Here is a 23,157-nt window from a genome sequence, read left to right as displayed (position 1 = left end):
AAATAAATAGTACCTACCATTTACAATCTAAATTACTTTCGTACGTGAACCTATTTCATTTGTCACATTGTGCCAAGTGTACGTGCCTCAAGAGTACTTCCTTCCTATCTCCTTTCGCAATTTACTCCGTACAGGCCTCCGCACATCCACATCGTACAATTCCGTATCTGATTTCATTATCCCTACTTGATAACACCAACAGCCTTGTTTTCTCGTAGCCACTGGAGCCTAGAACGCCGAGCCCCAAGTGCCCGAGTACAGTGCGCAGATATTGATACAGCTAACCCGCTTCCGGAAAGCGATGCGGCTGGGACTGCGCCCCCTGCCCCGTGATTGATATTGCGGGGTAGTAAGCCCAAGGAAACTGGCATTGCTTATTAGCAGGTTTGTGGGTTATGTCCATTTCTTATTAAGTTAGCAAATTGGCTTTGCAACAGCCACTGCACCAACTTCGGCATTATTATGGCGCAGGCCAAGTGTTATGGAAGGCTCTAGTTTCTTGGCTACATTGCAGTGAGACGTAGTCATGAAAAACCTGTACTTCGTATGTCCACGTGGGGATGATGGGGGAAGGAGGGCTGTTCTGTCTCTGTTGGTGATGGATGGATCAATGAATGTGGAGATCGGTTTCTCGTGTTTCGCTATGTCTCATGCGCTTAGTGTCCTGTAAGCTGGTTTTCTTTTGATGGGCTGCTTCGTCATGGCATACGAGTATTCCTCTCTATTATGTTATGAGCTCCAATTCTGTCTTCCTATTGGTTCTTCCAGTAATAGAGTGGAGGAATTATGTCCTATTGGTAAGGCGACTGTAGGGAGTGATTTATATCTTCAAGACATTTAGTTATCTATACTTTTCACTATGGAGTATTGATATATATTTTATGAAGAAAATAGCTTTAGTATAAAAGTTACTTCCGGCAATAAATTCGCCTACTATCTTCTATTATTGCGTGTATCAGATTATCTACATTCTATATCTATCGTTATCTCTCAAATTGTCCAGGGATTTATTTTTACTCTTCCCCTCGAGATAATAAAAATTCATATTGTACCCGATTATTGTTGCGTCAGCCTTCAAGAGCACCGAGTCATTACAATCCACTTCCCCAGCAGAACCAAGTATTAGCATTAAGGGGCCAATTTCGTCCTCCTTCCCCATGGGGTGCATGGGGTGACAAATGAACCCGATATTCGGCTATCATCGTGAAGGAACTACTCGGTGATCGCGGGGCCGTCATTATGATCGGTGGCATCGACCGGTTTCATAGTGTCAGCAAACGTACGAGTTACTTCATCTCTCCGAAAATATGCGTACCTGAAAACTGGCTCCGCTCCTAGGTTAGGGGTGATGAGAAGGCGGAGCGATGACTTACATCCCGGCGCTAGAACATGACTTCCAATGTTCCACGGCGCCCAAGTAAATGGCTCAGATCTACATCAAATGCATTTTTTTCGCCGCCTTGCATATCCAATCCCACGGATGAGAATTATATTAAAAGTCTGTGCTTTCCCCGTGGTAGGAATCTGACTCGTTGTATCCCCACCTTCTCCGTATTGTTCCCCCGCGCCCAGAGGTTATTGGATGGGCGAGAGGTTTACTTGGCCCGTATAGTATATGCTTCCAGACTCCCAGTGTCCGGAACCGATCTCTTGGACTGCATGGATGGTGTTTGAGCGAGGAGTACTAAGGAGTAGTTGGATATTCGATGGGTGCCGAAGGGTGCAGGGTCTATAGAAACTATCCGCGTCCCGTCTTCGGTAGTCAAATGCTGTATGACAAAGGGAAACTGTGCGTATCCTTGCAATAAATAAAAATATGTACATGTACATGTACAAGCGCCATGCCAGAGTCAAGGACAAGGGAAGGGTGATCAACAAACCTTCCGGGGTACAAGTGTTACCACAAAATCCTAGAGTCCGGAAACTTCCGTGGAGGCAAGTGTACTTCGTAAGTGTTACATAAAACCTTGGTGGACATATTTAGGAAGTTTTGTTTCCACCGTAGCTCAACATACGTACCCTCCTGTAATGCGTTGAATTCAATACTCTTCTTCAACAGACATATAATCGGCAATCAGTGCACCACTCCTTCAGCCAATTTGCTATGCCCGAAGCCCCTTTTTCCGTGGCTGGCTCTACCATGCTCTAGCAGTTAGGCAGCATGGATGTTGTTAAGCTATTTAGCTCCAGTTGCTCGACGGGAGGCCACCACAGAAGTACACAGCCATATACATCCCGTATAACCATCACTTGTATGGGGGTCGCCTAGCATTGGAACCTAGATTGCAACTTGCATTTTATAGCTATTTCTGATAGCTCGTAATGGGAGTGACCCGAAATCAAACATGGACATGTGACTACCAAAGAGTATTTGGCAGGAAAGCTGGGCTCTGTAGAAGCTTCATCTTGAAACCAAGTCTAAAGGCATACCCCCTTGACATTCTGTTGCGAATTCATCATGATTATATACAAGCTAGTTAATTTCTTTCATAGAGGCATACCTCCTATCGGCTGCTCCACACCCACTACCAACCCGTTCAAGGATTTCTAAATGCACACTTGAAGGGGTAAATCTGAATCTATCAAAGGTGGTATCAGTCAGCAGAATAGCTAAAAAGTCAAAGGCTATCAAACAAACCTTATTAAGGTCCCACACCCCACTCTGAGCGTAAATATCCTTCTTCAAAGCTTCCATAACCTCCTCTTTCGAGCTAGCAGACGCAATCATGCAGCTCCCCAACATCTTCATACCCTCTCCTTCCTTGGGAACCTCTTCTAGAAACGCGCCTACACGAATAGATTTCTCAGCATCCCGTTGACACTTTCTACATGACAGTGGATTTGATAGTTGGAAAAGTGGGGTACAAACCGCCCATCTTCCAAAATCCCGTCGCCTCGTTGGCTTTGAGGCCTTCAAAATGTTTACTAGGGTATAAAATCAGAAAGGTATTCGGAATAATTCAGGAAAGAGCAACAAACGGCCGGACTTCCATGCGCTTTGCCAGAGCTCCCTCCTGATCTGGGAGGATAACGAGCCATTCGAATTTGGCTGGTGTGGAGGATGCCATTGTTCTTAACCCGAGAGCTATAGGGCGAGGTTTGAGAAATGGGTTTATATTGCGGCGGAGAATGAATGAGGAACGTGTAAAGGTCGCTGGGAGCATATTTGGAAGAGGATAGTTCGATGAGTTGCGGAGGAGGTTAGAGATCCGAGATGTGGGGCGGAAAGGGCGGGGTGATAGAGGGGCACCAGATGGTTGGCGAGGGGATATTATCCCCACACCTAGCTTTGGTTAGTACGTAGTAGTTCATCAACAACTCAAAATTGAGCTTCGTATAGGTTATTCTTGGTAATAGAGATTTTGTTTTATGAGTTATAAGAGTACCTGCCTAACTAAAGGCTCATGGTTGGGAAATTTTATAAGTCTTAGTTTAGTCAGCCAACATAACTAAAGTTATAACGTGAAGCTTCACGCCCCCTATTTTGATGATCGATGAGAAAAGCATCCGAACGGCTAGTACCTAGGTATCCAAAGCTATATTAAAGTCATAAGTATAGTATCAATTGGCTGAAGATAATTAGTTGAACTGTTAATAGCTTAGAGCGACTATATAAGGTTGGTTACATGACTGTCTTCCTCCGAGCTACTTGCACTATATAGATCAAAATAAGCGATTTTTGTATTAAGGAAGACAAAAGGCGGCCACCTGGCTAAGTGGTTCAGGTCAAATTGTCTTATGGAGAGGATCAATAGGGATAAAACACGACAAAATACGAAAAACGATCAAAACCGGCAAGAGACGTAGGCAATCGAACGGGCCGAACTCTTTTTGCCTCTCGAGTATATGAATTTTAAATAATGTTTTTGCCTCAATTTACTGCCTTAGTAATAGGTAATCTTTTTCTGCTTTCGTCTACTGTGTGTCTTATTATTCGAGACGCTTCTCGCTTGTGGTCGTCATATAGGTAGGCAATATTGACAAACAAGGCATGATTCACTCTCAGCTTCGAAGTCATAAGCTTGTCGCCGCGTGGGTATTTATACCGCCCTATTCAGCTTTAGTAGCCCACGCGTCAACGCGGTTCAACCTCGAGTTCTCTACAAGAACACGAACTCTATCAACCTCGATCTCTCAAAGTCTGGATCCATCAACCAGACCGTTATATTGCAAGCAGAATAACGAACAACCCCTTCTCAGCCGGGCAGCTGCCTTGGAGCAGCTCGATCGTTATCAAGCGTCTCGATCAGAAAGGGCACTCCTCTTTCGCCGCCGGAGCCTTGCACTTTCTAACAACATCAAACCTCGTCCAAGCGAACCTCAGCTTCACACTTCCCACAAGCACAACAGGAACAGAAAAAGCCCAAACAAACAACATGGCAGATCAACAACAGCTTACTGCTCCTGCTCCTTTACCCTTCCACACCCTTACCGCCCCGAACTCTTCACCAGACTATGTCGCCCTTGAGAAATCCGGCCCGCCATTTAAGCCAGCTGTCGTGCGTGCCCCCGAGCCTTATGCTCCGGAGGCGTGTCGTTTCATCAACATCTGCCATCAGATGGAGTATTACATGTATTCACCGGAGGAGTTGAGGTGGAATTTCATTTCGGGATTGACGATGGAGGTCAGCAAGGGAATGGTGAAGGCGATTGAGGAGCCGTATGACCCAGAAAAGCAAAAGGGGCTTCAGGTCGCGGAGCAGGTGGAGATGCTTGAACGCCGACTCAAAATCGAATTCATCACACAGCTCGAGAAGGCGAAGCGACTTGTAATCCCAGAGCTGGCCTTCATCGAGAAGGTTGCGGCGGAGCACCCAGACATGACTGTTGGTGACCTATGGAAGCAGATACAGGAGAAGCGGAAAGCTGGCCTTCTTGAGGGATGAAGGTAGCTAGAGTTGGGCCGGTAATGTCTCGTGCAAACGGGACAAGTGGAGGCGTCAAGTAGGGGCAACTTGCCGTTGCACAAGCAGAGAAGACTGAGTAGCATAAGGCATCTGATGCAGCTCATCTTGAGGCTTGAGAGCTTGGGACTAGCAGTGTGGAAATCCCTTAATATAATCGAGCTGCCCTGAGAAAAGAATTCAACTCTCCATAGTATCCAAGTCCTTCATCTTCCATGTGAATGTTTATATTGCTACCCACAGTCACTGCTGTTGCTCGACAGTTAGTTGTGAGCGACTCTAAGTTAAATACCACTGACGCAGCAAAGCCTTGACGACTGGAGCATAACATAGGATTTTGTCTCTCCTTCGCCCACCGTGTATAAATACCTCTCTCTCGTTTCGTTCTTCATCTCCTTCTAATTTCCAAATCCAACACCCAAACCTAAACTTCAAAGTTAGTTATTTCTCAGCCAACATTACAGCCAACACATAAATAATGGGTCAAATCCCAGTTGACTTCCGAAGTCAACCCATTGCTACCACGAACGGAGCCATTCCCAGCGCCGGCGCCAAAGCCGTGAGGGGCAGACACATCCCGGATTACCATGACGATCTAGTTAGATGTGAAATATATGGAACAGGCAGTATTATAGACAGTAAAACCGCCTTTCTCTAGATACACGAAGATGTTCTAGCTTAGACATGTACGTGCGAGTTGACCGTGACTTAAGTCAAACGCTAATCACCCACTCTATTTCCGCGTACATACGACTTTCTTGGTCTTGATAGCGACACGCGCTATCTCGACGTCGAATATAGTGTATACCATATGCTTCGTACAGTACCCTCAATTGTGTTGATGCGTGCCGAGAAGCGGTGATGTAGAAATTCTCGACGTACGAATAATTTAGGTTTTAGGTACCTAGGTATGCTTTCACGAGTTCTACTCGTGGCTGATGCGTGTCATGTTGCGCCTCGTGGCTGCGCTGCGGCTGCGGCTGAGCTGCTACGAGGAACACACTGTAGCCTTACTTGGGCTTCTCAACCATTACATGTTGAACAACGCTGATTCCGACGATTGATGAGTTACGCCCGGTCGCTTGCGTGTTCGTCGATGAATGTTGGGGGAGCAAGATTAGCCCACTGCTGAACGACATGTTTTCCAAGTTTCGTAGAGTGCTCGGTCTCTCGAAGACCAAGAGAACTCCATCTATACCCCCAACTGATTCATCGCAGATAGGCGATGATATAGATGATCATGCACCCGAACTTGCAACAACAAACGCTGGGCCCGCAGAGCCTCAAACAGATCTAGCAAGGCCGGACAACTCGCTAGACATCGGCCATTTCGAACAGAGGGACTGGTACGGGATAAGAGTCCTTCGCGACCCGGACCCGGTTGGTTCTGCCAGCATCGACATTGTCTTCATACATGGATTGACTGGAAGCGCGTACAAATCATGGCTGCACAAAGGCAGCGGGGTGCACTGGCCGAGGGACTTGCTTGGCAAAGATATGAAAGACGCGAGGATCATGACCTTCGGGTACGATGTTGACTTGGTAAACCTGCGTAGCCATGCTGCGCAGGATGGGATCTCTGGGTATGCTCATGACTTGCTTGGGTGTATGTCGGGATGCAGGTTGGGTGATTTGGTATGTACAGTCCAGCCTTGCTGGAACCAACTCCCCCCCAGCCATTTGAAGCCAATACTAACACGCAATCAAGCTGTCCCGCAGAATAATATTCGTAGCCCACAGCCTCGGCGGTCTTCTTTTGGAGCGGGCCTTGGTCATCTCAAGAAACAGCAACCAGCCACACCTCCAAGCCATCGAGACCTATACTGTTGGAGTTTGTTTCCTTGGAACTCCTCACCACGGCGCTGGTCAGGCGAGATTGGGTGATGGCCTCGTAAACGTGATCAACCTGGTGAAACCTACAAATCGTAATATGATCGAATTGCTCAAGCGGAACTCCCACATTCTAGGAGATATCGAGAACGAATTTCACCAACTTCTAGACAAGAGGAGAAAAGACGGCGGCAAGATTGAGATTGTCTGTTTCTACGAAACAATTCCATTCATATCCTCATGTGTCGTTCCTAAAGAAAGTGCAATCATAAGTGGCGAGCCTCATTATCCAATTCGGGCTAATCATGAGGTATGGTAGGCTGACTAACCTGGAGCACCTAGGTAGGCGACCTCAGTTAACTGACTTGTCAACAGGATATGACGCTATTTTCGCAACGGGGTACCTATGGTGACAAAGGATACATAGATATTCTGCGAGAAATTCGTAGAATTGAACAAATAGAAAATGCCAGGTTCGCACAGTTCTGGGCCAGTCTCGAGGTGAATAAGATGGATATCGACAGGCACCTCAGTATCACTTCAACACCACAAGACGGTACTTTCACTTGGATTTATGAGCGTCTTAATCTTCGCGACGTACGTTCGAGGCAGGAAAAATGCTTAATTCATATAACTGGGATGCCAGGATGTGGAAAGACTGTTCTCAGTACGTGGCTATATCGAAACTTTCGACAACTCACTCTCCACCGAAATAGATACGTAGGAGCGTTTTTTCATGGATTCAATGGCAGAGATGCATCTCGCCGCAGCACAAAGGGAATGCTCTCGTCATTGCTCCACCAAATGTTTCTTTCGGGGAGTCTTCGGCGCCAGCACCTACTCCCCTATTTCACCAATTCGTTTAAAACAGATCCTTTGCCTCCAGATATCCTGGTCCGGATTTTTCAATGGGCTTGCGGACTCGAGGCATTTGAAAAAGCTATTTATATAATTGATGCTTTGGATGAGTGTGATCAAGGAGCGGAGAGAGATGAGTCGGTCCGCTGCCTGTCTAGCATCCTCAACCAGGATACAAACAACAAACTCACAATGATTGTTGCAAGTAGGGACTATTGGGATATAACTTTTGAGCCCACAAGTCCTGGTTCGGACTCTGTGATTCGTGCCAATCTTGATGAGGAAGACGCTATGAAGAGGGATCTTGAGGCGTACACTGAACGATGTGTGAAAGATTTCATTAAAAAAAGACCGGAATACTCGTCATACAACGATGAGTTGATTCTTCGAATACGTGATAGGGCTGGTAACGGAATGTTTCTCATGGTACAGCTGTTGACCGACCTACTATATCGGTCTGTCGATTCCTCACCAGCGGCAATCCGCCGCACCATCAACTCCTTGCCCTCAACGCTCCAGGAAGTATACCGAGGGATATGGCAAACCGTACCACCAGGAAATGAGCCTCGGGCGAGAAAAATCATGTGCTGGATATTGACCGCATTTCAGCCCATAGCAGTCCAAACTCTCGCGGATGCCTTGGCCCACGAGACTGTTCTAAATGACGAAACAGACCGTAACAGCCTCGTCGACGCTCGGCCGATTGACTTGAGAGGAGATCTAAGGAGGCTATTTGGACCCCTAATTCGAATTGGTGATGCGGTCGAGCTCGTACACCAAACCGTCAAAGACTATTTCTTCTTGGAAAGTAATCAACAGCAGCTGCAAACAAAGTTTTCTGTTTTGTCTCCTGACCGTCACATCAATATCGCCAAAGTCTGCCTATTCTGTCTCGGGCAAAACAAACACGCAATGACGTCTGCGAACTCTCTAAACTCGATCCTGGGTGTTGGAGTCCCTCCTTTCTTCGCATATGCCCATAAATACTGCAATCGTCACCGAGAAGCTGCTGTCGAGAACCATGAGAGCAATGAAACTATTGCGAAGTTTGACTTATACCAGGAAAGAACACTTGGTGACATTGAATTTGAGGCAATAATTTCTGATGAGGAGACCTGGGCAAGGCTTGAGCAAAGACGGCGTTCGTGACGTGAGCCTGGGGATTGTAAAGAGTCGACATCCTGGTGGTATGACCACTATTATCCCAGGTATCAAACCGACCTGAAGAAATGAAGGTGCAAAGTATGATGTCCCCCAAGAGACTCGACCTGGCAACCTTAACAATGGCCTAAAGTGGTGTTCAACCCATCATATTAATATGAGACCTTCTCACTAAAGCCACGAGGACGCAACAATTTGTTAAAGTACCCATGTTATACAAATAATTTATTCTGCAGGATAAAAGTCGACTTGGTACTGCAGCCAAGGCATGAAAAAATTCCCCGACTAAGCCTCGGGGCTTTAGGAGAGGTGGAAACTTTCAGTATAAATTTGGCTGAATAGCTCATTTGGTATTTACTCGTATATGCCCTGTTCAAATTTCTCCGAGTCGTAGAATAGGGCGGAAATAGTGTTTCCGTTGAAAATTCGGCCTTCCAAGGCGTTCACAGCCTATTATAGTGGTGTTAGTTACCTTGGTAATTTTATAGCAAAGGGAGAGATATGGCTTACCCGTAAAGCAGATAACTGGTTTGTGAATTTGACAAACACTTTTGGGGCACTTCCGTGGCGGTCAATATAAACTCTCTCTACACGACCATACTATTGAGGTATTAGTTAACAGGCCTGGCAACGTGGAAGCCAAGGGGCATACCTTCTCATCGCACTCATCGCCTATTTCCTGCATCAACCCGCCATCTCCTGCGCCCTCAACCTCCTCATCGAGGTTCATACCATCAACCATACCCCTGAGCACGATGACTTCGGACATGGGCCCGAACTTGCCCACCTCCGAGTCTTTCTCAGGCACGTTTTTCTTGCCTCCAATGATCTTGCCTCTTCCACCAGGGTCTCTGAAGCCACCGCCCTCGGCGTCCGATTTCTTTTTCCGCTTCTCGATTTGAACTCGGAGCGGGTTCACGATTCCAGAACCATCGGCGCCTAAGCCTGTGCCCTTGCTCCACCCGTACTTGGACATAAGGCGCTCGGCGAATCCTTTCTGTCCAGGACGGAGTGAGCGCTGAGCCTCTTCTACGTTTTCATCAGGTTGCTCAGCTGCCTCAGCTTCTACTGCGAGCGCCTTTTCTAGCTCTATTTCGGAACTTGGGATATCGCTTGGTGCTGCTGGCAGGTTGTATCGGACGGGAGCTCGAGATATTGCGGTACCAGGCAAAGGCTCCTCGGGGGCTGTTGACGGGTGAAATGGTTCAGGCGGCGGCGGTGGATGTGCTTGCAAATTTGGAGCAGGTGGGCTGTAACGATCTGAATCGGCATTGATTGGGTGGCTAGTAGGTTTTGAGGGTGGAGAATCCATGGGTGGGGGAGCGAAGGAGTAGTTTGGAGGGGGCGCAAATTGATCTGATGATCATCAGTACATTCAAGCAATAGTAAACTCGCAGGTCCCTACTTTTCATCTGTGGGCGATGGTCCTCTTCATCGTCGCTATCCTTCTCGCTCGCAGACTTTCTGGCCATCCTATGGGCATATAATCTGTGTTTCCACTCCCTTATTTCTCGAATCTTTTCGTCACTGTGCTTGTATTCTTCATAGCTGTTCGGTCTTGTGGGGTCATAAATGTCATCCCAGTCTTGAACAAATACTTGCTCTTCCTTGTGCTTGTTCTTCCGCCGCTTTCGACCGCCTCGTTGGCGTTTTTCTCCACCGTAGAATCCATTTACATCATCGTCATCCCCCGTGGCAGTCCAATCAGCTAGCGTGTTTTTCACAGCAGGCTTGGAGGGTGTCGGTCCTTGTGTGACTGGGATTGAAGAAATTGTTTGGGTTGTCTTGTCCGGCGGGCCAGGTTTTGGGAACGAGGATTTAGGTTTCGCCTTCTGCGCAAGCTGTGGACGTTTGGTAGGTTGAAATCGCAATGCCGCTGTTTCAAAAAGTAAAACTTAGAGTAAGTAATTGAATCTTTATAGGCACTATAATAGTAGAGAATGACCTACCAGGATCTATTTGGGGTTTCTTTGCTGATGCTTCATCTGCGGTCTCCAGGGAGGGATTCTTAAACACAACTGGTCCTCTGGAAACTGTCGCAGGTGTGGTCGCGCTATTAGGATCGAGGAGATTCGCATATAACGAAAGCCCAGAACGAGGGGCCGACGCCGGCGTAGATGTATTCGACATGGTGAGGATGGTGGAGTTATAGTGTAGGTCGTATACGTCGTAAGAGCGCGAATGTTAAAGCCACAGCCTGATGTGTAAGGCTATGGCATCAGGTGATTGCAGGGTCCCCTGACGACAGAAGGTGGCTTTCTTTCGTCGGCGATAAGACCAGGATGGACCTCGGGAATAAAAGCACTGGATGAGTGGGGTTTAAACCAGGCCTTGAAACTTCAACAGTGGCAGACAGCTTTGGAAGCTTTTGATATATTTACGAATTGCGATTCTGCATTGAACATATACATAATATTTCACGTTCTTGAACACAAAGCACCTAGCCGAAGCCACAATGTCTGCCACCACGCTCTCCAATTCGTTCACCGGCTCCAATGACACAGCGCTGATCATCCCCAACAAGACCCAAGGTCTCACAATATCATACCAACAGCTCTCCTCCGAAATCCTCTCTTTCCAAAAGAAGCTCGCAAAACTTGGGGTATCTCCTGGATCAGCAATCTCAATCGCCCTCCCAAACAGTTACGAATTCATCGTTTCATTCCTAGCCAGCGCCTGGCAAAGAGCTATTGCAGCTCCGTTGAACTCGGCATATAAGCAGGAGGAATTCGAATTCTACATCGATGACTTGAGCTCGGCTCTTGCCCTGGTGCCGAAGGGCTCATACCAACAAGATGGAGCTGCGGTGCGAGCTGCAAGGAAATACAATGCTGCCATTGCGGAATGCTATTGGAACGGGCAAGAGGTGGTACTGGATATCAAGGAACAGGGGAAGTTGAAAGGGAAGGGGAACCAGAAAGTTGCCACGGCAGAGCCCGATGATGTTGCATTGGTACTCCACACCAGTGGCACAACGGGACGGCCTAAAGCAGTGCCATTGACACATCGAAATCTCACGCGGACGATGAAGAATATCAAAAATACATATGAGCTTACGCCAAAAGACCGAACCATGCTCGTCATGCCGCTTTTCCACGTCCACGGCCTACTCGCAGGATTCCTAGCACCCCTCTATTCCGGTGGCTCTGTAATTGTACCACCCAGGTTCTCCGCCTCGGAATTCTGGGACGACTTCATAACACACAAGGCAAACTGGTACACAGCTGTTCCGACCATCCATCAAATTCTCCTCAAGTCCCCACCTCCTCAGACCAAGCCCAATATCCGATTCATCAGATCATGCTCCTCCCCACTATCCCCAACAATCTTCCACCAGCTGGAGAAAACCTTCGACGCACCCGTCCTCGAAGCCTACGCCATGACCGAAGCCTCCCACCAAATGACCTCAAGCCCCCTCCCACCAGGAAAGCGCCAACCCGGCAGCGTCGGCATCGGCCAAGGCGTCGAAGTCAGGATCCTCGATCAGGAGGGTAAGCAAGTACCTCAGGGTTCCGAAGCGGAGATCTGTATCCGCGGAGAGAACGTCACAAAAGGCTACCTTAACAACCCCGAAGCCAACAAGTCTTCATTCACAAAAGACGGGTTCTTCAGAACCGGCGACCAGGGGAAGCAAGACGAGGATGGATATGTTTTCATCACTGGCAGGATTAAGGAGCTGATTAACAAGGGCGGGGAGAAGATCAGTCCTATTGAGCTTGACAACGTGCTTGCGAGACATCCAAAGGTTAGCGAGGCAGTGAGCTTTGCGATCCCGGATGAGATGTATGGACAGGATGTGGGCGTTGCGATTGTAGTGAAGAGCGGAGAGAGGCTGGAAGCGAAGGAGTTAAGCGGATGGATTGCGGAGAGACTTGCTAAGTTTAAGGTCCCGAAAAAGGTATGCATACGTCAATTACTTACATTTCTCCCCCTTTCCCCGTCCATATATCCCCCGCTGGCGAAAAAGTCATCAAAAGGATTGACACTAACGAATTCATAGATATACTTCACAGACAACATGCCAAAAACCGCCACGGGAAAGATTCAACGCCGGATCGTAGCAGAGACAATGATGAAACAAGACAAGCCAAAGGCTAAGCTCTAAACAACTCCTCTTACCGCGCAGGGCGCTAGAAATATTTTAAACAAGCGGTTAAGTATATAGTGTACAAACACAGAAATATATAACGATTTATGTTGGGGGGGGGAGCAGGAAGAGATATGTGTGAAGATAATTTGAAGAGATAAACAAAATTGTATTGCATCCTTCGTTGGAAAACTTAACGGCTGAACTTTACCTAGAACAATAAACAATAAACACTCTGTACTTTCATATACCGCGGTAATACAGACATAATCTGACCCAAGGGCTTAATCTTCGTACCTAAATTCGTACCTTATAAAGGATACCTATCTATCATCATCGAACCTTGCTATCACACAAAAATATACTATAAATCCAAAAAGAAACCCCTTCAGAAATTTACCCATCATCACTAATTATACAACGAAGCCTCCACACAGTACTAGTATACGATATCTAAGAACCCCTCCCGCCCATCTATCCATTCCATTTTCCCCTCCTCCCTCCCTCATACATCCACCCCCTAAACCACCCCCATCCCCACAAACCCCACGATCCTCCCTCACAACACCACCCAAAGCTTCAAGAAACCAACTACACCACTCCCCTCCCTCCATCAACCATACGATCCCTACCTAACCTTGCCCACCATACTCACACACCCCCACACTTACATCTACATCCTCAGCCTCAAGCCTCAGCCGCACCCTGCACCCCCAGTCATATACCAAACCAAGCGAAAAGCGGCTGAACTAACCTAACGCACGATCGACTTTCCCCCTCCGATGAGGCTGAAAAGCCTTGTCCAGCCTTGCATGCTCCTCTATGGTTCTTAGTTTGGGGTTGTGGTGATGGGTAGCTTGCTGGGAGGAGAATGTAGTAGGAAGGGGTTCATTGGAAGATGACGTGCGAGAGCTGGCTGGGTAGGGCGGAGTGAGGCTTATTACATGTATGCTCTTCTAGTTGGGCTTTGGGCTTGCGATTAAGGGTTTAGATGGTTCATCCAGGTGGGTTGGTTTGATATAACTCTCGAAGCAAAGCATTGGGGCAGGAGATAGGTTTAACATCAGTGCTGTGCATCTGTCAAAGCGAAGAGAAGGAGGAACTAGAACCGTAGAGGTAGTCTTTTTATCTAATATCACTTTCCGACAATCAAGAAAATCATCAAGTACGAAGTAGAATCGTCACAAAGGGGCATTAAAAGTCCTAAGGATCAATGTACAAGTTTGTATGGAATCTCGCGGCCCTACAGTCATGTCGTTCCACTCCATCCATCGCGCAAGAGCACATTCCGCCATTCAACAGCAACGCCAGTATGCAACCGAATGCAACCGCCTAGTAAAGAACAGCCACCCGGAATTATGCATCCTCGCAACGTCCTCCCTTTCCATTCTCATCCCCTTGCGCGAGAACCTAGCCGGCGGAAAAGAGGCAGAGTTGTTGTTGCAAGGAAAGATTGTGGAAACATCACAGATTAGGTCTAAGTTGAGCGAAAAAGGAAAGACTAAAAACGCCGACATCCCAATGCTTTACAACAACATCTGCAGAAGACCTCCGAGGACTGAGAACCCGGCAACAGCCTCGCTGACGCCGAATGATCCAGCATCACTCTTCTTGGATGAGGTGGGGCTGTCACTGCTGCTGGTTCCGGTTGATGAGCCAACTCCGCTCTTTGCGTCGGCGGTAGTCTTGCAGGTGAAGGTTCCCTGGATAATCTTGTTCTTCATGCTCTCGAAGTTGCTGCAGTCAATCTTGACAGTTGATTGAACATTGAAACCGCCCTTGACGTCCTTGATCTCTGGGAGCTCAGGGCTAGAAATGGAGTCAGCGTCTGTGTCTCTAAATGCAATTTTACAATACTTACGTAGAGAAGTTTCCGGCGAAATCAATTGCACCATTGACAGTCTCCAAAGCTGGGAAGCTAATGGCGCTAAGGGCTGTGTTGTTGGCAACCTGGACAGCGCCTGCAACGGACTTGAGGACAGGGAATGAGATGTTAGAAAGCGCAGAGTTGGCAACCAATGCCAAGCTACCTCCCACGGAGGCGCTCTTGGTGATATCACCGACAGTGGTCAGGTTGGGTGCGATAATGCTCTCGGAGTTGGTTCCATAGAATCCAAGAGACCCGTTGACGGTAGCCAAAGAAGGGAGCTTGATGGATGAGACGTTTCTGAAAGTGGCGTTGGCTGCCCAGATAAGGTTAGGGAAGCTGACATCCAGGTTCTGACCGTTGGAAGAGATGTCGACAAGCTGGGTGATGTTTGCAACTTGGGTGCTGAAGGTCTTCAGGCGGTTGTTGTTGTTGATGTTCAGGGTGCCAACGGTCTGCAAGTTGATACCATCAAGGGTGCTCAAGAAGGTGTTGGTGATGAGGACGGCATTGGCCTTGGAGAGAACCGAAGGGAAGGTGAGCTGCGAGAGAGCAGGCAGCGCGGTCCATTCGAGAGCCTTGACGGAGGTCAAATCGGACATGGAGAGTGTGGACAGAAGGGTCAAGTTGGTGAGTCTGAAGGTACCGCCAATTGTGCCAATCGAGGAACTGCCCAAGCTGGTCAACTGGCCAGCGTCTTCGCACACGATATCACCCTTAATTTGTTGAGGACCATCGATGCTGACCACACCGGAGACAGTCGAACTGAGGACGATGCTGCCTGCGATGGTGGAGCAGCTGGCGAGAGCGGCGGCATCGGCAGCGGAATTGAGGGTGATGGTGGTCTCGGAGCAGATATTGGCTAAGAAACGATCCCATCAGCACCAGCTCGATACCTCAATCGATCTATCAAGACGCGCCCTCGGCATCTCGATCCACCGTACGTTGACGGGTGGAGCGAGATGGAACGAGATCAATCGCGCGTGTAGCAGGCAGGACGTGCTCAAAGTGATAGCAATGGGGAGAGATGGATGACTTACCAGCAGAGACGCTCCAGGCCGCGAGGGCAGGGAGAAGGATCTGTTTGGCGAACATGGTGGGTGGTATTATGCTAGTAGAGTAACTTGTTTGGAGTCAGCGAGGGTTTCAATGTCAATTGAACCGAAAGATCGAACTCGATGCCAGTAGAGAAGAGGCAGCGGGACGGTTTGCGAATGATGGATGGTGCTGTGTGACGGATGAATACAAGAAGTAGTGGCTATTGTTTGGGGTTGCAGCGACGTTGTGTCGTGTTGTACTTTTCCGTGGCACCGTCTCCTGCCTTGGCGACCGTCTCCTTTCGAATTTTCCGTGGTCGTCGTCGATTCACGATATCGAGGAAGGAGCCAACGAGCAGCGGGCGTCGTGGTAGTGAATTGATCGGCGTGGGAAGTAGCTTTTGCGTGGTTGACGGGTTCTTGTGGTTGTAATGGACGGTGATGATGGAGACGATGGGAGGAGGCCGTGGTAGGAGAGCAGGAGCCGGAGCAGGATACGAAACACAAACACAGACACGGGCTGTCCGCTCTCTATCCAGGACCAGGACCAGGACCAAGGGGATCTCTCAATTGTGGGCAACGGGATGGAAGTATCAAACTAACCTTTGGAACTTAACGACAGTGGGGAAGGGAGAGAGAAGAAAGAAGACACGCTCGACTCGTAGACCAGACAGACTCTTGACGGGAGGATTCAAGAAGAGGGTTGGCAGGACAAGAACGGAATGCGATTTAAAAGGGATGAGCCACTGACTGCTGGTGGACGCTACGGAGTGCAGTGGTGCGGTGCCTACGTAGTGAACCTACAGGCACTGCACCGAACCTACGTAGGGGCGGCCCTGGTTCCTGGCGTGTGTGTGGCGGCGTGCCACTGCCACTGCCTGTGCCTGTGCCTGCTCCGGAGTCCTGTACTAAATGCCAGCGTCTGCCAGCGTGTGCTCCGGGGGCCACGGGTGGTTGCTGTAGCGCTGTAGTGGTGCCTGTAGCGGTGCTGTAGGCCTGTAGGTAGTGCTGTCAGTGCTGTCAACTGCCCATTGTTCACTCACCGCAGTGTCCACCACTACTATCCATCTACCATTATTGTTTGTCTCAGTAGAGTAGTAACTAGCTACTGTCCACATCCACCACTTGTTTACTTCTTCGTATCGACTGTTGTCCCCCAACACAAATCTCCATGCCTCATCCCCCTCCGCGGTATGTAGTACATCAGGCACCACGTCCAGAGTGCGAAGTGATCGCCACACACAATGCGGCCACAACAACAAATGCCTGCTCGGGGTGTTTACTTCGTGCGGTAGATCGTCTCGGACAAACCACTACTACCACCTGCACTACTACGTAGGTTGTAATTTATACATTATTATCATTATTTGCACAGCACTCCACAGCACTCCACAGCTTTCGTTTTGTTTATTTATTGTTATTATTCTTACTCCCTACTACAGCATTTTCACACTTACAGACAATTCCGTTGCATTCCTGGATTCCTGGATCCGTTCCATTCACTAATTACTCGACTGATCCAAGTCCAGCTGTAGCAACACCGTAGCTCCCCTTGTCCCTGACCCCCATTCGTTCCATTGGGCGCAAATCAGTGGATCGTGCTAGGCTCAACCGAGGCCTTTTGGAGATTTGCTAATCAACAAGCCCGATGATGCTGCTGCGTGCTTGACCCATCCAGATTGATTTGATTCCTTCTCCTTTGTTTGCTGTTTGCTGCCAATACTCCGTAATCTGCTGCCAACCTGCCGCTGCCGCCTACTAACATGTTGGTTTCATCAGATCCTTCCGCCTTCTCTTCCTCCTCTTCCTCCACTTCCTTGCTCCCTATGCTGCGCCCACCCAGATCCCACAATTAATGATTCCAACCGTCCCCCCCTCCTCGTACGAGCGAGTGGCCCCGTCGTTGATTCCCGGCCCCCCGAGTCCCCGATGTACTGTACCAGCGAATCTTGATTTCCCTTCTGCCAAGTTGCCATCGCCTGCACCAATCCCAAACGGGGGTAGCATTCATGAAACCAGCAGCCAGCCCCCATGTCGCTCTGGTGTGGATAAAGCAACCCGCCAAGGTGCCACAGCAGGCTTCTGGCCTCTGGCTTGCGACGCTTAGCTGCCGCGATGCTCTGGAAACTTGGAAAGGATGGAAGCGGAATCTCGAAATCTTGGTGGGAAGGAAATGTTTCAGAGACCTCTTCAGCAGTTCAACCTACCTTGGTCTATACGGAGGGAGACCTCACTACTTGGAACCCCGAGACCAGCTGGCTATATACCGAAATGTCTTAAGCCTCCGTGTTGTTCTTTTTTCCACAGTCATAACAGAAAACTGGACGAACTTGCATAAAAGCTTGATGGGCGGCCGGGTACGAGGCTCTCCCCCCGATGATCCGGCATGACCGCTGCATATCGGGTTGGCGGCGGCGGTCCGCTAGTGGTGCTCACATATGATTCGGCGGGCCGTCTTCGATATCTTGATAGCTTCAGACACCGGTGCGATGTGCACGTAATCTTCCTGCAGCTTCTGTTGCCGTCACGATGCTAGCCGTACAGTTAAGCGCAGGAGAGCTCCGCAGAGAACTAGAGGTGGGGAACTCCGTGTAAATCCCAACTTCCCAAGTACAGAGTACAGTACAGTCAGATACGGAGATGCCCAGAGGCCCCAGCATATTTTTGGTGGCCTTTTTGAGCCTTTCCTTCTGTTAGTATTAGTCACATGTCAGTGGAGACCAACTCGAAATTTGATAGAATCCAACGGCTTTGGTGTGGCTTTATCTCGGCGGCACAGGAAATTTCGATTATCACACCGAAAGTATCGAGCTCGTCTCAACTTCTCGTCTCAATATCTGTCTCACACAGGAACAGTATTTGCTAGAACAAGCTGATCCGATCCTAGCTTCGGCGTCCCCCAAAACCCCAGATTATATGCCTAGAAAATCCCGTGGAGCTCTGGAACACGCATAGAGTTCGTTATTGATGACGATGTCGCAGTCTTTTGGCGTTCCACAAACTGGGATATTTTAAACCCCCTGGCTGCTCGCTTGTGTTATCGACATTGCACAATTTGGGATCCTTGACCGTGCAGAGCATATTGAAAAATTATCCAAGATGATATTCGACATGGGCCCAGACCGAAAAGTCCTGTCTGGCCGCCAATAGCGCACACTCAAGTGTAAGGCCTCCTTTGATATTTCTCAAACCAGGCAATTGCGGCTTTGAAAGTCAATCCCACCTGGGGATTGTCCGGATGCGCTGCGAGAATAGCATCTGCCTTCCTAGAGAAAGATATAGTTTGGGCTTCTGTTACTTCTCCAGAGGCAGCCAGAGTTCGCAGAAAAACCCATACGGACTCGTGTGTCCATTTGAATGAGGTAGCCAGATCAAGTACATCTCGGAAGACGCGTGTGCTTGCTTCAATCCGAGACGGGTCTTCAGGGCATCCAAACGAGGCGAGAAAGAACAATAGAAATGAGAAGCCAGATGTATCACCCGGGTGTCTCAAGCACCAATCATTGACGATGAGGAGCATTTCATTCCTCTCGGCATCTTTCACACCAAATGTTTGGACAAGCCACCGCATATGAGACCAGGCATAGTAATTTCTTGGGTGTCTCTCTGCCGCAATCAAAACAACGGTTCTGAGATCTCGCTGTATATCATATTCCAACTGTACAGAATGGCAGATCTGAAGAATCCAACGACGATGGCTCCAGAGCGTGGGTGATTTGGTATGGCGATGTAGCCGTGCCGTTAAATAGCTGTCAACAAATAACAGCTCCCTCTCCAGCGCTAATTGAACCTCTTCTTTTGAGCCCTCTCTACAAGACTCGATCAGTCTTTTCCTTGCATTCGCCGCGGTAAGATTTTCCGGGTCCATCAACAGCATAACAGCGGTTGCATTTCGAAGCTCATCACGCTTCTCATATAGGGGCTTCTTGAGGAGCTCGAAGAAAATTTGACGAGCAACGACGAACGCTTGCACAAGTTTGACTTTGGGGATAGCAATGCTGTTTTCTTCGAGGAGAAAGTTTTGTCCAGCTGGTATTGGATGGCTCTTTCCAAGGAGCTCAATCTCGAGCAATTGCGTTCTCTCCTGGCAGAGTCCTCGGACGATGTCGTTATAAACTATGTGAGTGTCGTTGCTTTGAAGGGATGCAACTGTTTCCCTGTCGAGAGCTCTTGACATGATGATATTCTTCGAGAGCAGAACAAAACACTGAGGGGGTTTGCAGTTGAGAGGAAAGTGCTATTTGTGAATGAATGTACTTCGTAGCCCTTAAGCCTTGCAGCCTTGCGTTGTGGGGGCACGGGCCCCAGAGCGCAAAGGAGTCCCGACCTTTCAACGGCCACAGTATGTCAGTGACGTGAACTTTCCGAACAACCTCGAGCTCGCTGATCAGACGGCGTTCTGAGGAATTCTTCTTCTCGCAAAATTCATCTACCTCGGCCTTCATGAACGCAGGCAAAGACATTTGTTCAAGATGCCGTCGCTACTCATTATCGTGTTCGCCCTCCAGGTAGCCATCTATCTGATCAACACTTTTGGAGCCGCCACTATCAACAGCCTGGTATGAATGTACCGTTCGCACACATCCACCGTACAGCCAACTAACAAAATCATAGCTGTGGAATATCTACAACCGTCTCCCTACGCCAACCTCCCAGTCTGCGGCCGAACAGAGGGTGTTGAAGAATCAGTTCATGAAAATCCGGAAAGAGCTGAACAGCACAAGCAGCCAGGATGAGTTTGCCAAATGGGCGAAATTAAGGAGGCAGCACGATAAGATCCTGGAGAAACTGGAGAAGAGCAGTATTTACCCCTAAGCATCACCAGCATCTTATGCTCACAAAGCTAACCTTTCACCCCGCCACAGAAGCAGAACTAGATTCTACGAAAGCAAATTTCGACAAAATCGTTGGGGCATTGCGATGGGCGGGCACGAACGGATTCCGGATGTTTCTACAGTTCTGGTACCAAAAGGAACCTATGTTCTGGATACCCAAGGGCTGGGTACCATATTACGCGGAGTGGCTGCTATCATTCCCACGGGCACCGCTGGGGAGCATCAGTATACAAGCGTGGGCATTGGCATGTATGGCGATTATCGTACTAGTCAGCGACACGTTGGTTGCACTGGTGGCACTCGCGCTGGGAACTCGTTCCACGGTGAACAAGGAAAATGGCGAATCGATGAAGGTGCCTTCGGGGGAGAAGCAGACACCGTCACAATCACAGGCGGAGAAAAAGGAGTTATAAGGGGCAGCATAGGTAGGATATTACCGGGTGCATTTAAATACCAGACTACTCTGCGCACGGGGAAATAAACATATGGGAGTGATTATTGAACAGTATGTCTCTCATCAAAAAGACGCAAGAGGTCGCCATGGCTTTCGCTACAGACCTTGCAACACGAGTGAGATGACTCTTGGCAGAGTACTTGGGGCTTGATCTGGGCATACTTTTTGACTTTGAGTGACCATGGGAGAGAGGATCGCCAAAGCTTCGAAAGTGCCAGTGTTGTACAGTAGAATCTAGGTAAAATTGGGGATATAAAGGAATTAATACTAAAAAAGCGGAGAGATTGACGTGGTCCCATTGCTTGGTATACCAACCGTTTTAATAGCAAGTTCATTTGTTGTGGTTTTGTAGACATGCTCCAAATGGTTTGTGGTGTTCAGTTTGGAGAAGTTCTGCAAAATAAGAGGACGCGGAGAAAAATCAGAGGGCGTGGACTCGGCTGAGGGACTAGGACGTGTTTGGAACGGCCATGGCGGTGCCCAATGGCAGAATCCCTCCGCCTCTCACTTGCAGTGGCTTACTGCGACAAAGCAATTGTTGTAACTGTTGCCTTCAGCGCGAAAGCTGTCTTTATCTTGAACGTGTTCTGAGCGACTTCTCTATGCCTCAATCCACATCGCACATATAATCCCCTCCAAGATGGCAATCTCCTGGGGCACGTAAGTAACTCCTCGTCTTTCCACAACCCTTTCACTAATCGATATTGACACCTCGCAGCATCAAATCCCTCCTACTCTTCTTTGGCCCCATCCTCCTCCCCAAAGCAATAGGATACTACCGCTCCGCACGCTCAGCACCTACCATTCACGGGATACCCATCCGTCCAGTTCCCTCCTCAGTAAAACGTGCACTCCTTATTCTCTTCGTCACAGCATTGGCATTCCTCCTCCGCACTCTCCCAGCATTTGCGCCAGAGAATATATTCCAGCTCACTAAATCCCGTATCCAAATCCCCAACGATGTCCTCTTCGCTCGACTGAATGCCCTCCGGCCTGGTCAGCCAGGACTAACATCATCCGACACCCTGCTGCGCAGTAGAATCAACTCCCTCGAATCCCGTCTCTTATTCTTCCAGTTCGGCCCGGACGTCTTGACAAACTGCCAATTCTGCAACGCCGAGGATCCCAATACCTACCTTTATTACTTCCTCCCTGCCCTGCTCGCGCCACATTTGTTTAATATTTGCGTCCTCGCGCTTGTTACCAGCGGCCTGTTTACGGGAAAGGACGGGGGCTTATGGCGCATGAGTGCGACTCTCGCTGGGGGCGCAGCGATACTCTTGGACGTATGGATTACGGCTACTTATAGCTACCAAGAAAATGCGCGGGCGACGAGATTAGAAGACCTCCATCCCTTTTTCTGGAGGATGCGCGTATACCGCTTTATAGGGCTAGCGTTTATCGACGGACTCCTGGGATGGCTTCTCTACCTCTCCAGCACGAACCGTGCATTCATCATTCCAGCCACACCGGGTGAGCGCATCGAGTCTAGCACGAAGTTACTTGATAATGTGCGAAGTAAGATGAACGCCATGAGCATATTAAGGAATACGGTGAATCGGGATAAGGAGTTAAGAGAGAGGAGCAGGGAGTATTGGGTTATGGAAGGGGACTTGATGGGCGAGTTGATGGAGGAGAGGGAGGTGGTTGAGGGCGTGAATAATGCGCTGGAGAATAGGATTGATATAAGGACGATAAGTGCGGACGCGGAGACTTATGCGGAGAATGTTCTAGCGCCCCTTCGGGCGATGCAGGGGACGACGGATAGCTAGGTGGTATGGATGTATGATATTAGATTTTATATATATGATGCCACTGGTTTTTGTTCTGGTATGTTTCTCTTGTACGTCAGTGCTTCTGTACTATATACACCTAGAGCGACGACTATTAAAATTGGTTCATAGCTCATATTATTTCATAGGATTCTAAGAGAAAACAACTAGATACGGATTCTACATCCAATAAAGGCATCAATATAACTCTTGTGTACCTTGCCAAACATGCGGTGCTTGTAGCAGGTGTTAATAATTCATAGTAAAATGTAAACTATGTTTAATTAAGTTGGGATTTTCTAAAATATCATCAGTAAATTTTAATTTGATACTTGCCTACTTATATTTGAAT

General features: G+C 48.6%; 9 protein-coding genes across 9 annotated transcripts; 5 read left to right on the top strand and 4 right to left on the bottom strand.

Moving 5' to 3' along the window:
- Nucleotides 1–2,537: 2,537 nt before the first annotated feature.
- BP5553_05246 (Uncharacterized protein) lies at nt 2,538–3,068 on the bottom strand (the record flags this gene model as incomplete). Its single annotated transcript, XM_032013869.1, has 4 exons — nt 2,538–2,579; nt 2,639–2,787; nt 2,870–2,925; nt 2,980–3,068. 4 exons carry the CDS (start codon nt 3,066–3,068, stop codon nt 2,538–2,540), a joined length of 336 nt encoding a protein of 111 aa, XP_031870469.1.
- Nucleotides 3,069–4,376: 1,308 nt separating this feature from the next.
- Nucleotides 4,377–4,886, top strand: BP5553_05245 (uncharacterized protein; the record flags this gene model as incomplete). Its single annotated transcript, XM_032013868.1, has 1 exon — nt 4,377–4,886. One exon carries the CDS (start codon nt 4,377–4,379, stop codon nt 4,884–4,886), a length of 510 nt encoding a protein of 169 aa, XP_031870468.1.
- A 1,155-nt stretch (nt 4,887–6,041) lies between these two features.
- BP5553_05244 (uncharacterized protein) lies at nt 6,042–8,741 on the top strand (the record flags this gene model as incomplete). Its single annotated transcript, XM_032013867.1, has 3 exons — nt 6,042–6,539; nt 6,613–7,044; nt 7,110–8,741. The coding sequence occupies 3 exons, from the start codon at nt 6,042–6,044 to the stop codon at nt 8,739–8,741; spliced, it is 2,562 nt and encodes an 853-aa protein (XP_031870467.1).
- Nucleotides 8,742–9,107: 366 nt separating this feature from the next.
- BP5553_05243 (Uncharacterized protein) lies at nt 9,108–10,883 on the bottom strand (the record flags this gene model as incomplete). The annotated part of the gene is made up of 5 exons (XM_032013866.1): nt 9,108–9,203; nt 9,264–9,353; nt 9,406–10,109; nt 10,159–10,629; nt 10,703–10,883. 5 exons carry the CDS (start codon nt 10,881–10,883, stop codon nt 9,108–9,110), a joined length of 1,542 nt encoding a protein of 513 aa, XP_031870466.1.
- A 325-nt stretch (nt 10,884–11,208) lies between these two features.
- On the top strand, nt 11,209–12,858 carry BP5553_05242 (Acetyl-CoA synthetase-like protein; the record flags this gene model as incomplete). The annotated part of the gene is made up of 2 exons (XM_032013865.1): nt 11,209–12,651; nt 12,754–12,858. 2 exons carry the CDS (start codon nt 11,209–11,211, stop codon nt 12,856–12,858), a joined length of 1,548 nt encoding a protein of 515 aa, XP_031870465.1.
- Nucleotides 12,859–14,366: 1,508 nt separating this feature from the next.
- Nucleotides 14,367–15,802, bottom strand: BP5553_05241 (putative sporulation-specific protein 2; the record flags this gene model as incomplete). Its single annotated transcript, XM_032013864.1, has 3 exons — nt 14,367–14,649; nt 14,702–15,569; nt 15,748–15,802. The coding sequence occupies 3 exons, from the start codon at nt 15,800–15,802 to the stop codon at nt 14,367–14,369; spliced, it is 1,206 nt and encodes a 401-aa protein (XP_031870464.1).
- Nucleotides 15,803–18,901: 3,099 nt separating this feature from the next.
- Nucleotides 18,902–19,921, bottom strand: BP5553_05240 (uncharacterized protein; the record flags this gene model as incomplete). Its single annotated transcript, XM_032013863.1, has 1 exon — nt 18,902–19,921. The coding sequence occupies one exon, from the start codon at nt 19,919–19,921 to the stop codon at nt 18,902–18,904; it is 1,020 nt and encodes a 339-aa protein (XP_031870463.1).
- Nucleotides 19,922–20,216: 295 nt separating this feature from the next.
- BP5553_05239 (Protein GET1) lies at nt 20,217–20,992 on the top strand (the record flags this gene model as incomplete). The annotated part of the gene is made up of 3 exons (XM_032013862.1): nt 20,217–20,303; nt 20,359–20,545; nt 20,610–20,992. The coding sequence occupies 3 exons, from the start codon at nt 20,217–20,219 to the stop codon at nt 20,990–20,992; spliced, it is 657 nt and encodes a 218-aa protein (XP_031870462.1).
- A 681-nt stretch (nt 20,993–21,673) lies between these two features.
- On the top strand, nt 21,674–22,805 carry BP5553_05238 (Uncharacterized protein; the record flags this gene model as incomplete). Its single annotated transcript, XM_032013861.1, has 2 exons — nt 21,674–21,693; nt 21,752–22,805. The coding sequence occupies 2 exons, from the start codon at nt 21,674–21,676 to the stop codon at nt 22,803–22,805; spliced, it is 1,074 nt and encodes a 357-aa protein (XP_031870461.1).
- Between the last annotated feature and the right edge of the window lie 352 nt (nt 22,806–23,157).

This window comes from Venustampulla echinocandica (genome assembly GCF_003357145.1).
Source record: "Venustampulla echinocandica strain BP 5553 chromosome Unknown scaffold_2, whole genome shotgun sequence".
In the NCBI taxonomy this organism is placed as follows: Eukaryota; Fungi; Ascomycota; class Leotiomycetes; order Helotiales; family Pleuroascaceae; genus Venustampulla; species Venustampulla echinocandica.
Note: the sequence above shows the minus strand (reverse complement) of the source record. Positions and strands in the feature narration are given on the sequence as shown.